Raw genomic sequence first — 16,399 nt, forward strand, 5'->3', positions numbered from 1 at the left:
GTGGAGTGTGGCCTTGTTGGAGGAAATATGTCACTGTGGTGATAGGCTTTGAGGTTTCCTATGCTTAGGATACCAGTGTCTCTGTTGACTTCCTGTTGTTTGCAAGATGTAGAATTCTAGTTACTCCAGCACCATGTCTGCCTGCACACCACCATGCTCCCTACCATGATGATAATGGACTGAATCTCTGAAACTGTAAGCAAGCCACCCCCAATTAAAGGTTTTTATTTATGAGAGTTGCTGTGGTCAAGGAGTCCCTTCACAGCAATAAAAACCCCAATTAAGAGAGGTTACAAGGGACTGGGGTATTGCTGTGATAGGTCTGACCATGGTTTTGTTTGGAGGAATTTGGACATTGGTACTTTGGGTTATGCTTTAAGCAATGCTTAATAGGCCATACTAGTAGGAGCATCGAAGACAGAGGTGCTAAGAGTTATTTGAACTGTCGACGGCTCACTCAAGAGATTTCCGAGAAGAATGTTAGTATGTTGCCTAGAGATTGTTCTTGTGATATTTTGGTGAAAAAAGTGGCTGGCTTTTGCCCTTGTCTGAAGAGTCAGCTTGAGGCTAAAGTAAATAATTTTGGATTAATTCTGTTGGCAGAGTAAATCTCAAAACAGCCTAGTATAGATTCTGTTGTGTGGTTACTAGTGCTTGTGCTTATAAAGATTTATAATGAAAAGGAGAAGCTGAGCAAGGAAAATTACAAAATGGAGAACAATTTGAAGAGAAAACCCCTTTTTAGGAAGTAGAATGAAGCTAAGGCCAGTGTTAAAGGAGATAAACAATTAAGAAATGGAATAAAGGGAGTGGTGACCTCAAGGCAAGATCCCACCCAGCTAAGTTTCCAACTTGTGAAAAGGAACTAAAGAAAAGCTTAGAGCCAGATGTGGTGGGGCACATCTTTAATCCCAGCACTGGGAAGGCAGAGGCTGGCAGATCTGAGTTTGAGGCCAGCCTGGTCTACAGAGCAAATATCAGGACAGCTAAGCTTAGGCTGTGAAGGACAGAAAGCTGGTGAAGATATAATTGAACAAGGATGCCATTTCCAGCTCCAGTAAGCAGCAGAACTTGGCAGCTTTGGCCACATGGTTGTGCTTTAGAGTTAAGGATAGAAGAAATGGGTTATGGAATTTGCCTCAGCCTAAAGCTGCTGAGGCCAGGCATGTGTCAAGTGTGTCTCAGTGCAGGCCTAGTAGAGATGCCATTTTGTGAACCTGTGAAGTTGAAGCCTGGCTTGCCTTGGAGAACTCAAGATGTTAGAGATGCCAGAGTCATGGGATACTTGCTGAGGAGACTGCTAACAGGAGTGGAACCAGCTCAAGAGAAAGAAGTATGTTGCAGTCAACAAAGCTGAACAGAGTTGGAGATCTGAAGAGTGTTTTGACATCAGACATAGAGATGCAGAGTTTAGAGTTTACCCAGCTGGTTTTTGGTCTTGCTTTGGTCCAGTATTTCCTTGCTATGCTCCCTTCTCTCTGTTTTGGAAAAGTAATGTATATCCTGTGCCATTATATGTTAGAAGTATGTGATTTGCTTTTTGATTTTAATTTTATAAGGGGATTGCAGTTAAGAGATTGCCATGAGTCTCAAAAGAGACTTTGGACTTTAAAACAAATTTGAGACTGTTACAGACTATGGGAACATTTGAAATTGGACTGAATGCATTTTTGCATTAAGGTATAGCTACAAGCCTTTGGGGGCCTGTAGTGGTATTTGCTCTGCCCATGACCTTGGGCTATATGGCCCAAAGGAGGCGGTGCTTTCTGCCATTGTACATGGCCTCTTATAAGAGAAAGGGGAAGAGAGATGGCTCAGCGGTTAAGAGCATTGACTGATGTTCTAGAGAACCCAGGTTCAATTCCCAGGCCGTCTGGTGTCTGATCACACTAAGATTAAAAAAAAAAAAGGACCCACATGACCCCTTTCCCTTTTCTTATAAGAGGTCACATGCAACAGGCAGGAAGCATCACCTTCTTTGGGCTGTATAGCCCAAGGTCATGGGCAGAGCAAATACTACTACAGGGGCCAGAGAGTGGAATCTTGTGGTTTGAAAGGAAATGACCCCCAAAGGAAGTGGCACTATTTGGAAGTGTGGTTTTGTTGGAGTAGGTATGGTCTTATTGGAGCAAGTGTCTTACTGTGGGCTGGGTTTTGAGGTTTCCTATGCTCAGCATACCACCCAGTGTCTCAGTCAATTTCCTGTTGCCTGCAAGATGTAGGACTCTCAGCTTCAGCACCATGTCTGCCTGCATGCCACCAGATCTCCCCCCCCCCACCATGATGATAATGGACTGAACCTCTGAATCTCTAAGGGAGTTGCCCCAATTAAATATTTTCCTTTATAAGAGTTGCCGTTGTCATGGTGTCTCTTCACAGCAATAGAAACCCTTGGTGGCAGCATAAATGGAGGAATGGAGCAATGTGTATGTGTGGTGGAGAGAGGCAGAACTAGAGATGTCATGGAAATGGCAGGTGTGACAGAAGGTCTCAGTTGAACATGTTGTTGCTCAGTAGGGTTGGCAGGGTGATGTGCAGCAACCTGGAGCTTGCTCAGACTCAGCCCGCAAACATGCTGCCCAGCTGCACGATCCCTCTAGTTCTGAGCAACAACAGCATGTCTGAGATAAAGAATGGTTCATATTCTGGATTGGACTATCTTGAAAGACTTTGATGGTCCATACTGTCCCCAGAGGCTATGTTGGTATCCGTGGTCCATACTGTGGCCCCAGGCTATGTTGAAGCCCAAGGTTCATGTGAATGTCTATGGACTGGGCTGCCAGTGGAGGCCATTTTTATGTCTGAGGTCCATGTTACCCCTGGAGGCCAGATGTATGTCTAATAGTCTGTACTAACTAACACAGAGGCCATGTTAGTGTCTGTGGTCCAGGTTTCCACTGGAGGCCTGTGTTTGATGTTGATATGTGTGGCTTGTACTGGTACCTGAGGCCATGTTGATGTCCATGGTCTATGCTGCCACCAGGGGTCTTGTTTGGGTCTGTGGTCCTGCTGCAACTGGGAACCGTGTTGATGTCCGTGGGCCGTGTAGTCGCTGGGGGCCATGTTGACATGAGTGGCCTGTGTTGCCACCCTAGGCCATGCTGATGTCTGTGGTCCATGCTGTTGCCAGAGACCATGTAGAAGTCCGTAATCCATGCTCCCACTGACTGACTGTAAGGGGCAGGGAAGCTACTTTTGGAGTGGTATCAATGATGGCAAACACACAGTTGAGAGAGTTATAGAAGGCTTGTGACAACACCTACCCACACCCTACACTACCCCTAACAGAGCAACAGCCTAGACAGCCAGCCATCAAAGAGAACTCTTAAAAATTGTGATAAGGGGCAGTTTGTTGTTTTCGGACTCCAGATGTGTTGAGTACCCAGGATGCCACATGGAAGCCAAAGCTACTCTTCCTGGATGGCCCCTCTGGCTAGCCGGGTCCCTAAGATGAGGGATGCTCCCAGACAAGCTCATCCTCCAGCAGCAGCCACATCATCTGCAGTTGGCTCACCTGCTGCTGCACCCAGGCAGCCAGGCCTGATGGCCCAGATGGCAACCACTGTAGCTGGTCTGGCTGTGGACTCTGCAGTTGTCAGGGACCAAACATGGACCATGGAAAAGTACTAGCTAGGCCAAAGAACAAGCCCCTGCCCTAAACCAGATGCCCCCAAAGATAAAGAACAGGTCAGGCAGGTCAGGTAGCATAGCAACAGAACAATGGGCCCTAACCAGTGACCTTACCACCTAGCAGCCTCACGACTTGCACGTAGTCCCTCCCCTCCTTCCTGCCCCCTCTCATGCTGTATAAGCCTTGCTGAGGAGAATAAAATTTGCAGCTTGATCAGAACACTGTCTTGCTGTCTTCTCTCATGTCTCCCCCATCCCTTTCATTCTCTCCCGCAGGTGGGTCGCCCCCGTTTGACACCCCGCTGGCTGGGGCATGCAGTGGGGCACTGGGGCACACCCTGGGTCATGCCATCACTGGGGGCTTCAGTGGAGGTGGTAATGCTGAGCCTGCAAGGCCTGACAACACTTAACAGGAGCCCTAGGGGGCCCAGCTGCTGGACCAGCAGTCTCATGGGCCTTGTTCTCTTGAGATCAGTTTCTGGAGTGTGCCCAGAACCAGAGTGATGTCAAGTTCTTCAAGGACTTCAGTGAGGTGTTGTAGCAGTGCAGTATTGCAAATTGTTTAATCTATTCAAGAAGTTCAAACTGAAGAAATTGAAGTGGGCTCTACATAATTGATAGTGCAAGTGGACCCTGACTAATTATTTCTAATAGCTCCATTGCTTCAGAATAGCCATGAAAGAGTTCTAACTGTAAGGATATTCACTGAGGCTTGTAGTGTTGGGGACTGAGCAAGTGATGGCCTCCTTGAACCAACTATATTGTTTTTTGTGAGTTAATGAAAATAAAATTGTTGTATTCTGAAAACAAACAAAATTGTGGTAAGGATGCTGAAGTATAGTTTTACATAATTGATGGCTTCTGGCAGAGGTGTGGTAAGGAAGGACTTAGTTTTCTTTAAGGGGCTGGCGACTGGGAGTTTGACCATCCTCCAGTGAGTATATGGGCAACACAAATTGGACTTTTGTGTTTTTATTTCTTTTGTGGGGGGGTCACAAAGGTGGTAGGAGCAGACTTTGGGTGCATTATGTGAAATTCCCAAATAATCAATAAAAATATTATGTTGGAAAAAGAAAAGGATAGCCAGACATGGTAGTGCATACCTTTAATTTCAAATATCAGGATTTTAGAGGTAAAGCTGGAGGATCAAGTATTCAAAGTAATACTTAGCCACATAGGAAATTTGAGACCAGCCTGGGCTGAATGAGAACTGTCTCAAGCCTTCCTCACCAGAGCTACTAACTTAAGGAACAGTAGTTATTTTAGAACACAATTTGCTTTTTGTAAATGAGACATGATTTATACATAGCAAAATGCACAGATCTAGATCTTAAGTATTCTGAAGTATACTATTGAATGAGTCCTGACACATTTTACCTTTGTAATCTAAAGAATTTAGAAATGGTCAATTGAGATTTTTCATAAATTCAGTAAAGTAGAGCTTTAGGGAAAACTGTCATGACAGTACCAAGTCTCTTCATGTGTTTTGTTAACTTTCTCCACAGACAGGTATAAAAATCTCCCCACAGCTCCTCGAAAGCTGCAGTTCCTGGAGTTACAGAAGGACCTAGTAGATGATTTTAGGATACGATTAACACAGGTGATGAAAGAAGAGACTAGAGCTTCACTTGACTTTCGATACTGTGCAATTCTTAATGCCGTGAACTACATCTCAACAGTACTGGCAGATTGGGCTGACAATGTTGTGAGTTAATGTGCTTTTATATTAAATAATATATTAGTAACTTGATCTTCAACTTTTGAAACGTTGACTCTGTTGCAAGCAAAAAAATTACATTAGGCAAAAAGCATAATGATGCCAAATTTAGGAGATGTAAGTGAAGATTTTTCTCAATCAAATCTAAAACAGTTAAATAATACTAATTATTTAATAACTTTACTCATAAGAGGACTGGGGGTATAGCTCAGTGGGAGTATTTGAGCCCAAACATGAGCAAAGTCTTTGTTTGATCCCCAGGACCATAAAATAAGAGAAAGAAGAAAACAATCAGGCATGGTAGTATAGCCTGTAATCCCAGCACTTGGCAATATGGATCAGGAGCCTCAAGGTCATTCTTGGTGATAGAGTGAGTTCCAGGCCAGCCTGAGTTACTTGAGATCCTATTTCAAAAACAAACAAAAGGAAAGAAAGTAAGAAAACAAAGATAGACACACAGACTTCCATGAATAACTGTCTGTATAGCATGAACCATATTTTTCTTCCAACTATGTACTCTGGATGTAATAATCCACTAAATGCTAACACAGAAAACTCACTATTTTACAAAAATGTCAAAATCAATACATTTAAATTGGTGGTATGGTTCAGTGGCAGAGCATAGTGGAAAGACCGAGTTTCATTTCCCAGCACCCAAAGAAAACAAAGTCCAAGACTCGACTCTTTTGAATATCTTCAAATCAGGACTATCTTAGTTATGGTTCCAGTTGCTGTGATAAAAACACTGTGGTCAAAAGCAACTTGTAGTTCATCATCCAGTGAGTCAGGGCAAGCTGATGCAGAAGTCATGGAGGAGTGTTGTTTATTGGATTGCTCTGCATCGCTTGCTCAGTCTGCTTTTTTATAGCACCCAGGACCACCAGGCCAAGGGTGACACTACCCGCAAAGGGCTGGGCCTTCTTATATAAATCAGTAATTAAGAAAATGCACTACAAGCTTGCCCACAGGCCCATCTGGTGAGTGCATTATGTATCTGCCATTCTTACTGGTTTTTTTTTTTTTTTTTTTAAGATTTTTTAAAACTATGTGTCTAAGTGTTTTGCCTGCATGTAAGTGTATGTAACAAATATGTGCAGTGACCACAGAGGCTGGAAGATCCCCAAAAACTGGAGTTAAAGAGGGTTGTAAGCCACCATGTGGGTGCTGGTCACTGAACCTGGATCCTCTGAAAGAGCAGTAGTGCTTTTAACTCCAGACCCTCACTCTGCTACTTACACTACCTTTATGTTATTATAACTTCTCTTTGCCTCAACTAACTTGAAAGACAAGAATTCTCCCTCCCCCCTAACCCCTGTGGGTGTGTGTGGGTGTGTGGTTGTATGTGTAGACCATAGGTTAATGTTGGGTGTTTTTCCTCTCTCCATTTCCAACTTATTTTTTGAGGCAGTCTTTTGGTGAACCTGGAGATTGTCCTTTTGGCAAGGCTGGCAGGCCGCTAAACCCTGGGATCCACTCAGCTTTGCCTGCTAGTGCTGCAATTACAGGTGCACATCAACACATCAATGTTTACTTGGCTCAAGGGAAGTCTTTGTGTTTGAGCAGAAGGAACTTTACCCACGGATCTAAAGCACTACTTCAGAAAAAGCAAAAAACAAAAACAACCACATACCACAATTACATTGAAAAGAATGTATGCAAAGTGTATTTTAAAGTAAGTGTGACTAGAAGGTCTACAACTGTAACTGCAGCACTCAAGGGGCTGAGGTGGGGATTGCTATGAGTTCTAGGCTATCCTGCACTGTCACAAACTCAAAATCAACAGCAATCTAAACAATCCAAACTTGGATCTAGTTAGTAGCACTTTAATCCTTCAAGGGTTCTACCTATCCTTCCCTCTCCTTGAAGGTTGTATGTGTCTTAGTTGCTGTTCTTTTGCTGTGAAGAGACACCACAACCAATGCAACTGGTATAAGAGAAAGCATTTAATTGGGGGTCTTGCTTACAGTTTCAGAAGTTTAGTCTATTATCATGAGGGGGATCATGGCAGCATATAGGCAGACACTGGAGCAGTAGCTGAGAGCTACATCTTGATCCACAGGCAAAGAGAGACGGGAAGGGGAGTGGAGGGGAGAGGCAAGGGGGTGGGGGAGGGAGGGCCTAACATGGACTTTTGAAATTTCAAAGTCCATCCCTAGTAGCACACCTCCTCCAACAAGGCCACACCTACTCCAAGAAGACTACACCTCCTGATTCTTATCATTTCAAACAGTTCCACTCCCTGGTCTAAACATTCAAATATGTGAGCCTATAGGGGTCATTCTTATCCAAATCACAACAGTATATGTTCATAGATTTAAGTTTTAATCTTGTTACTAATATAAACAAAATATATCAGCTCTTAGCTAAGTAAAGGTAACAGGTTTTCTGGTATACACTTCTACTCAAATATGCCTTTAGGGACTGGAGCTCTAGCTCAGTTGGTAGAATCATTGTCCCTATGCATAAGCCCTTGGTTTGATTCCACACAGCATATACTGGGCATGTACAGAAGTCTGTGATCCAGTACACGGGGGGTGGGGGGGGTGGGGTGGAGGCAGGAAGATCAGAAGTTCTAGATTATTCTTAGCTACGTAGCAAGTTCAAGGTCAGCCTGGGGTACATGAAATCCTGCCTCAAAAAAAAAAAAAAGAGCCTTTTAGTCTCAACATTGGTTATTTTCTTTAGATACTTTAGGTCTAGTACCAAAGTGATTTTCAAGGGCCTTCTTGGTTGACTTCTTGGGCAGAGTACTGTACAACTGGGATTCAGTGCCTTAAGAACATCTATGAAGATACAGCTTTGTATTTGGCTTTATACTATGTGCATATAAAGTACATTTCATGACAATAACCTTAGCTAACCAATAAGATGGTGAAATATATATTAAACTGTAAAAACTATGATGAACAAATAGGCACATTATAAATGTAAACTGTTACATATTATCATAAAAACAAAATAGAAAAAAAAACCCCAATAGGCAAATATACCACTTTAAAAATATATTATGTGAAGGGGAATTAAAGAATTATAAAGTTGAGCCGGGCGGTGGTGGCGCACGCCTTTAATCCCAGCACTCGGGAGGCAGAGCCAGGCGGATCTCTGTGAGTTCGAGGCCAGCCTGGGCTACCAAGTGAGTCCCAGGAAAGGCGCAAAGCTGTACAGAGAAACCCTGTCTCGAAAAACCAAAAAAAAAAAAAAAAAAAAAAAAAAAAAAAAAAAAAAAAAGAATTATAAAGTTGAGATTGGAGATCTCCTTGCATAGTACAAATGAAGCCCTAGATTTGATCTCTTGCACAAAGTAGAAGATTCTATGTAAAGTTGATAATGTAGCTCAGTTGGTAGAGTCCTTTTCTACCATGCACAAAGCCCTAGGTTCAATCTCCAGCTCCGCCAAAAACAAAAACAAGTTAGCCAAGGACTGGGAGTGTAGTTCAGTGGTAGTAGAGTACTTGCCCAATATGTGTGAGGCTGTAGGTTCAGTTTCCAGCTCTCTCTCTCTCTCTCTCTCTCTCTCTCTCTCTCTCTCTCTCTCTCTCTCTCTCTCACACACACACACACACACACACACACACACACACACACCTCTGAAATATATGTGCATAATGACATTTGCTGGAGCAAGGAAATGAATATAATACAGAGTGCAATGAAGTACAGTTATCTTCATAAAGTCAGACAGCATATTGTGCTTTTGTGTCATGTTCTGCTTGCAGAGAGTACTTCATGTTCAGCTCCCACACTGATCCACTTACTGCTAAGACTTATTCATAGCATGAAACAAATTGTCATTCTTATGCTAGGTGATCTAATGAGAGACTCATACAGGCACAGATCTTTAGTATCAGTGAAATTCTTTGTAGATCATCACAACTCTTTGGTGCCGCTGTCTGTTAACACAGATGAATTAACTATCATCTTTACCTGAAGAAGATTAAACTATGTTTCTCAGAGCAAGAGAAAGAACAAAATTTAAGAGTTGGCTCTGCATATAAATGGATTCTGGCTTTCATGGTGCTGATTTTATTTTCACATCAAAAGTTCTTCAGTTATTTTCACAATGCTTCAGACTGTAAATGCTTTTTTTTTTTTTTTTTTTTTTTTTTTTGAGACAGGGTTTCTCTGTTGTAGCTTTGCACCTTTCCTGGAACTTGCTTTGTAGACCAGGCTGGCCTTGAACTCACAGAGATTCGCCTGCCTCTGCCTCCCGAGTGCTGGGATTAAAGGCTTGTGCCACCACCACCCGGCCAGACTGTAAATGCTTTAAGTGAATATCATCAAAGTTCTTATATTGCATAATTCCATAATCAGAAGAAGAAAGCAATGACAGCTCACCTTCCATTTATTTCTGACTGTCTGTTGATAACCATTTGTTGTTGGGTCATGCCAAACCTGAAATATCCAACCATTCAGAATTTTTTCAGTTATAGGTGACAGAAATCTAATTCCAACTGTCCTAAGTGTGGGAGCCGGGGAGGGGTAAGTGAGGGAGTTGTGTAAATGTGTTCATTACATTAGGTATGCCTGCTCTACAGTTCATCTCTGGTTTCATTCCTTGGATATGTGGTCAGAGATGACTCTAGGGTTACTACTGAAAAAATGACAGTTTAGTTCTCTGACTGTTATAATTCCAGGTTTATGGAAACCTTCAGTATGTGTCTAGAAAAACTGAGTACTTAAAGGAGCATGATCACTAGCAGGAAATACAATATTACACATAGAAACCACTGTAGTGAGAAAAAGAAACTGTCAGGGGAGGCACACCCCTTTCATCTAGCACTGGGGGGGCATAGGCAAAAGGGTTGCCACACCGTCAAGGGTAGCTTCACCTGCACAGAGAGTTGCAGGTCAGCTGAGACTACATAATATCATGGTAAACACTGTAAACCAAACACTTGGGAGGCTGAGGCAGGACAGTTATGAGTTTGAAGCTACCCTGGACTGCTAATTTGAAGCCAGCCTGAACTACATAGCAAGATCTAGTCTGAAACCAATGCAAAACAGAAAACAAACAAAACCTTCACAAACACCAAAACCCAAACCAAACGCAAACCACAAACCCACACAAAACTGTTACCAGTGTGCATGTAAGAGCTTTAAACCTCGGTATATGGCAGATGGTGATATAACCTGCTGCAGCTGCTGAGGAAGACATCCTGGCAGCTCTTTAGGCAGTGAAATGATATTATAAATCCAGCAGTTCCACTCCTCCAGACAGGCAAAGACAAAGGGAAACACTTCTTACAGAAAAACATACACACTTTTGTTTTCAGCAGCATTATGCATAATAGATACAAAATGGAAACAATCTAAACATCCAGCAGCTAGTGAATGGATAAAAGGTAGTATGCTGATATGATTGAGTAATTGAGGGCAATAAAACAGATGAAGTACATAGTACATGCTATGGAACTATGTGAAAGAAGTTGGTCATGAAGAATAATACTTCCTATGGTTACATTTACTTGAAATGTCCAAAGTCGTCAAAACCATAGAGAGTAAATTAGTGATTGCCTAGAGTTGGACGGAGTGTGAAGAAAATAGAGATACAGAAAATGAATGATGGATTTTGTTGCTGGAAGTAATGACAGTATTCTAGAATTGTAATGGATGCACAACTCTGAATTACTAAAACTATTGAATTGTAATAAAGATTTATTTTGTGCATGCATATGTGTGTGTGTCATAGCACATGTGGAATTCAGAGGACATTGGGGTTGGTTCTGTCATTCTACCATGGGCTACCCAGGGAACAAACTTGAGGTCATCAGGCTTGGTGACAGGTGCCTGTAACCAGTGAGCCATCTGGTAACATTTTATTTTTGGGGAGAGGACAAAGGCTTTTATGCTTGTTTGCCTTTGGACAGGGACTCATGTAGTCCATACTGGCTTTGAACTCGTGGTAATCTGGTGTCAGCCTCCTGAATGTGGAATTGCAGATATTTGTTACTGTGTTACTGTGCCAATCTCTCTCTCTCTCTCTCTCTCTCTCTCTCTCTCTCTCTCTCTCTCTCTCTCTCTCTCTCTGTATGTGTGTGTGTGTGTGTGTGTGTGTGTGTGACAGAGAATTCACCATGGCACACGTGTGCAGGCTACAGTTGTTTCCTCCCACTGTTTTCCGTCCACCTTGAACTCAGGTCATCAGGCTTGGCAGCAAGTGACTTTACTGATTGAGCATCTCAGTGGTGCTGAACTGTATACCTTAAATTAGGGTAAATCCTATTTCAAGATGCCCAGCACTGTGTTAATAATGGATGTTTGCTTTCAGTTCTTTCTGCAACTTCAACAGGCAGCACTGGAGGTCTTTGCAGAGAATAATGCCCTCAGTAAGCTTCAGCTGGGACAACTAGCCTCCATGGAAAGCTCTGTCTTCGATGACATGATTAATCTCTTAGAGCGTTTAAAGCTTGATATGTTGACTCGCCAAGTAGACCACGTTTTTAGAGAAGTGAAAGATGCTGCAAAATTGTATAAGAAAGAAAGGTATGTCCTGTGTGCCCTTTACACAAATTAGTCAGAGTTGAAGATGGCATGTACACTCCAAATTTTAGATTTTGTAGAACCCCACCCTAAGTTTTGGAGATTAAACTTGGGGTTTTGTATGGTAGGTCCAAACTTTGGTTTTGATGTAAATCTTTCTAAAATCTGTTCCTTTGAAGAATTTACTCAGAATAAGCAAGTGATAATGTGGATCTCATAAAGAAGTAGCATGTGATCTGGGGTTGACTTGCTCACTATACAAAGTAAAGTGTCCTGTGCATGCTTGCATCTCACAGTTTATTCTCTTGCCTTTATGCTCGAGTGTGTTACCTGCACACAGAGTAGTGAAATCAATTTGGAAGTAGTATTTGTTTGCTAAAATCAGAAGATTAACTGGTGTCTTTAATTCTAAAGATAAACTTCAGGTAAAGATAAAATTTAGATAGAATTTAAGGACTTTTCAAGGAAATATTTAATAATTAAAAGTTAAAATCTAAATATATACTTTTTTTTCTGGGAGAGCTTTTAATATTATTACTTTAATATTATTACATTACTTTTTTTTTTTTTTAACAAACATCACATTTCCCCCAGTACATCTCCTCAAAGTTAAAGATTTGTTGAAACCTTAAGGATACAGAGTGATAAGGGTCATTCTGGTAAAGGTTGTTTATTTTTCAGATGGCTGTCCCTGCCATCTCAGTCTGAACAGGCAGTGATGTCCCTGTCCAGCTCAGCCTGCCCACTTCTGCTAACCTTACGGGACCGTCTGCTTCAGCTGGAGCAACAGCTTTGTTTCTCCTTATTCAGAATCTTCTGGCAAATGCTTGTAGAGAAGCTGGATGTATACATCTATCAGGAGGTAAGTCAGTGGGTGCTGGGGGGAGGGGCTGTCCTGATGAAGGCAGATGTTACATGGATTGCTTTTTGTTTCAGATAATCCTTGCTAATCATTTCAATGAAGGAGGAGCAGCTCAGTTGCAGTTTGATATGACACGGAATCTTTTCCCTTTGTTTTCTCACTATTGCAAGAGACCGGAAAACTATTTTAAACAGTAAGCCTAATGTGTTACCTTAAACACTGGTGAATACAAATGTTAGAGGAGTTGACTTTTTTTTTTTTTTTTTTTTTTTTTTTTTTTGGTCTTTTGGGTTTTCTCGAGATAGGGTTTCTCTGTGTAGCTTTGGAGCCTGTCCTGGAACTCGCTTTGTAGACCAGGCTGGTCTCAAACTCACAGAGATCTGCCTGGTTCTGCCTCCAGAGTCCTACGAATAAAGGCGTGTGTCACCATGGCGGCCCAGTGAGTTGACTTCTTTTTAACAGTTTCAGTTTCATTGATACTTGTTACAATAACATCAATTAAAATCTGGAGCTGGAGAGATGGCTCATAAGTTAAGAGCACTTGATCCTCTTGTAGAAGACTGAGATTTGATTCTTACAACTCACATAATGGCTTACAAACACCCATAACTCCAGTTCTGACACCCTCTTCAGGCCTCCACAGGCACCAGGCACATACAGGGTGCACAGACACATACAGGCAGAACAGGCACATAAAATAAAATTAACAAAATTTATAAAAATTAATTAAAATCTTAAAACATTCATTGTATATCTATTTTATTTTCAAAACAGAATAGGGAAACCCAGATAATTTGTGTGACCCATATCCTCAGAAAGTTGACCAGAATCAGGTAAAATTACATGTTGGACTTGCTTCCTAGCATTTGGTTCAACTCTATATACTTATTACTAGGAGAGTAAATAGAAAATGAATGCAATTATAATTCTGCCACCCATAGAAAATAAGAAATCACAGCTAGGTTTAGTGCCCAGACCAAAGGAAAATTAGTTTTCTTATAGATTTAATATTAGTTTTAGTTCTAAGTATAGTTATAAACATGAGAAGAATTACTAGAATTCTAGTAAAAATTTTGCTGATTAAAAATTTACATTATGTATAGGGTATGTGCAATCTGGAAACATTCCTTTAAAAACATAAAAACTTATGTTTGCTTATTTCAGGAAGCTATGATTGCTTCTGGTTTGCTTTTCCTTTTTGAAGTGGGGTTTCAGGTATCCCAAGCTGGCCTTGAACTTTGTACATAGTAGCAGAGGATGACCCCAACCTTCTGATCCTCCTGCCTCCCTGTTCTGAGTGCTGTGATTATAGGTCGGTAAGACTCTATACCCCCAAGTCCTCTCCCATACTTCATTCATGCTAGGCGAGCACTCTACTTAGTGCATTAAATCTCCAGCACTTATTTGTTATTATTATTGTTGTTATTATTAATAGGTTTTTCAAGACAGGGTTTCTTTGTGGAGCCATGGATGCCCTAGAACTTGCTCTGTAGACCAGGCTGGCCTCCAACTCACAGAGATCCTCCTGCCTCTGCCTCCAGAGTGCTAGGATTAAAGGCATGCACCACCACACCCAGCTGTTTTTATTATTATTTAAATTTTTAAATTTTGTGTTCTTGTATGTGGAGACCAAATGACAACTTGTGGGGAATGGTTCTCTTCTTTCTACCATGTAAAAACCCAAGAATTGAACTCGGGTCATCAACCTTTCCAGTAGGCACTTTACCACTGGGCCATCTTACCAGCCTTTCTATTTCTGTCGTGGTTTTAGTTTTCTGAGGCAAAGTCTCACTGTTTAGCCTTGACTAGTATGGAGCTCACAGTTTTGATCAGACTGTCCTGGAACTCAGAGAGATACTCCTACTTTACTTTGACTTCCTGAGTGCTGAGATTAAAAGTGTGCCACCATCTCCAGCCTATTTATGGTTTTGGTTTGTTTAGCTTTTTTGTGTTTTCTGCTATGTTCATTTTTATTCCTTTTCTTTTTTCCTATGTCCAAATTCTACCTAAAATCATTGCTATATTTAATAATCTGTTAACATCAAAAAGTGTACTGAGACAAACTCTAGTGTTCTATTAACCCTGTACAACTTCTGTAATCTCAGCATATTTAAAGAGCTAAATGGTAAGTAAGTCTATAGATAGTCGAAATGGCTGTGTAGACTCTCCATAGGTCATTGTTGTCCTATGGATGGTGCCATAAAGGATCTCTCCTTCCCTTTGTTCTTGTCTTCCTAAACAGTGTAAAAGAAGCTTGCATCGTTCTGAATTTGAACACTGGTTCTGCATTACTCCTGAAAGATGTCCTACAGTCAGCTTCTGAGCACCTTCCTGCCACAGCAGCCTTAAATGAAGTTGGAATTTACAAACTAGCTCAGCAAGATGTTGAGATTCTGCTTAACTTGAGGACAAACTGGCCTAACACTGGGAAATAAGGGTTGAGAAAAGGGTTGTTTAGCAAAGAAGACAGTTGTATTAAAGTTGCCTGATAAACTTCTGAATTAATGAAACTAGACAAATGAAAACTTGGTAGAATCATTTGTTATCTTGAGTTAGGATGTCACTAAAATAATGACCATGCTTCCTCCATCCTTCTGTTCCTAAGAAAACAAAGAACAGAAAACTCAACCAAGAGAAGCAGAGTAATTACATGTTTAGGATTACAAATAGGAATGTAGACATCTGAAGACAGTGAGAAAGCAAAAGTCAGTATAACTGACCTCCATTTTGCTAATCAAGGGGAGCTGTTGTAGAAAGATGAACACACTCTAAACGTATGTTGATAATTGAGGTTCCTTTATTCAGTTTTGGATTTCACTATATTTATATAAATGCATAGTGTGATGGGAGTGGTGGAAGAATTTATAATCCCAGAACGCTGAAGGCCGGGGCAGAAGGATCACTGTGGGTTTAAGACTCGCCTGGGCAACATAGTGAGATTCTGTCTCACTAGAGAAAGAAATGAAACAAAACAAAACTGCCCCAAACCAACAACATAACGGTTTTATGAGATGGTGGTTAAGCTATGGTTGTTCCTGTTATTCAATTCTTACGTCCTTCTATTAAAGTATTTCCTAGTTGTATTTGTGTGTGCATTCGTGTGCAGGTGTGTGTGTGTGTGTGTGTGTATTTGTGCATTTGTGGGATACACACGTGTGTGTGTGTGTGTGTGTGTGTGTGTGTGTGTGTGCGCGTGCACGCGCGCGTGCCTGTGGAGGTTAGAGGTCAACCTGGGGTATTGTTCCTCAAGATGTCCACCTTGTTTTGGAGATAGAGTCTCTCACTGGGACTTTGGGCAAGCCCCAGAGTTTCTCTTGCCTCCCCTAGACAGCCATTACAATTGTAAATCATCATGTCAAGTTTTACATGGGTTCTAGGGAATGAGCTCTTTATGCTTGCTTGTCAATGGCAAATATTTTGCTCTTTACCACTAAGCAACTCCTCTGCCCTCCCTGGTTCCATTTCTTGTGACAATGGCAATTCTTTCTCCTCTGGTAGAAACAATTTATAGTCCAGATACTACTTTAGTCATTGCCTGTGGTAATAATTATGTAGCTGATGAGATAAAAATCGTGTGTGTGTGTGTGTGGGGGGTGTGTGTGTGTGGTGTGTGTGTATGTGTATTTATGTATTTGAGTCTGTGCAAGTGGAGGCCAGAGGTTGATGTTGAATGGAATGTCTTCCTCAATTGCTTCCCACCTTATTTTTTG

At 41.5% G+C, this 16,399-nt stretch overlaps 1 protein-coding gene and 1 pseudogene across 7 annotated transcripts in view; both read left to right on the forward strand.

Moving 5' to 3' along the window:
* Nucleotides 1-15,772, forward strand: part of Rint1 (RAD50 interactor 1) — a 51,361-nt gene extending 35,589 nt beyond the window's left edge. For 6 of the 7 annotated variants that reach the window (XM_037203594.1, XM_037203592.1, XM_037203593.1 and 3 more), the window contains 6 exons: nt 5,136-5,335; nt 6,756-7,019; nt 11,616-11,830; nt 12,509-12,689; nt 12,764-12,882; nt 14,932-15,772. In XM_037203594.1, coding sequence (XP_037059489.1) covers nt 5,136-5,335; nt 6,756-7,019; nt 11,616-11,830; nt 12,509-12,689; nt 12,764-12,882; nt 14,932-15,124 — 1,172 coding nt within the window. In that variant the 3' untranslated portion in view covers nt 15,125-15,772. The remainder of the gene's footprint in view (nt 1-5,135; nt 5,336-6,755; nt 7,020-11,615; nt 11,831-12,508; nt 12,690-12,763; nt 12,883-14,931) is intronic. The other variant, XM_037203596.1, reaches the window with a different exon arrangement.
* On the forward strand, nt 2,319-4,555 carry LOC114681823 (annotated as a pseudogene).
* Nucleotides 15,773-16,399: the final 627 nt, after the last annotated feature.

The sequence above is a fragment of the Peromyscus leucopus genome, chromosome 3, assembly GCF_004664715.2.
Source record: "Peromyscus leucopus breed LL Stock chromosome 3, UCI_PerLeu_2.1, whole genome shotgun sequence".
Lineage (NCBI taxonomy): Eukaryota > Metazoa > Chordata > Mammalia > Rodentia > Cricetidae > Peromyscus > Peromyscus leucopus.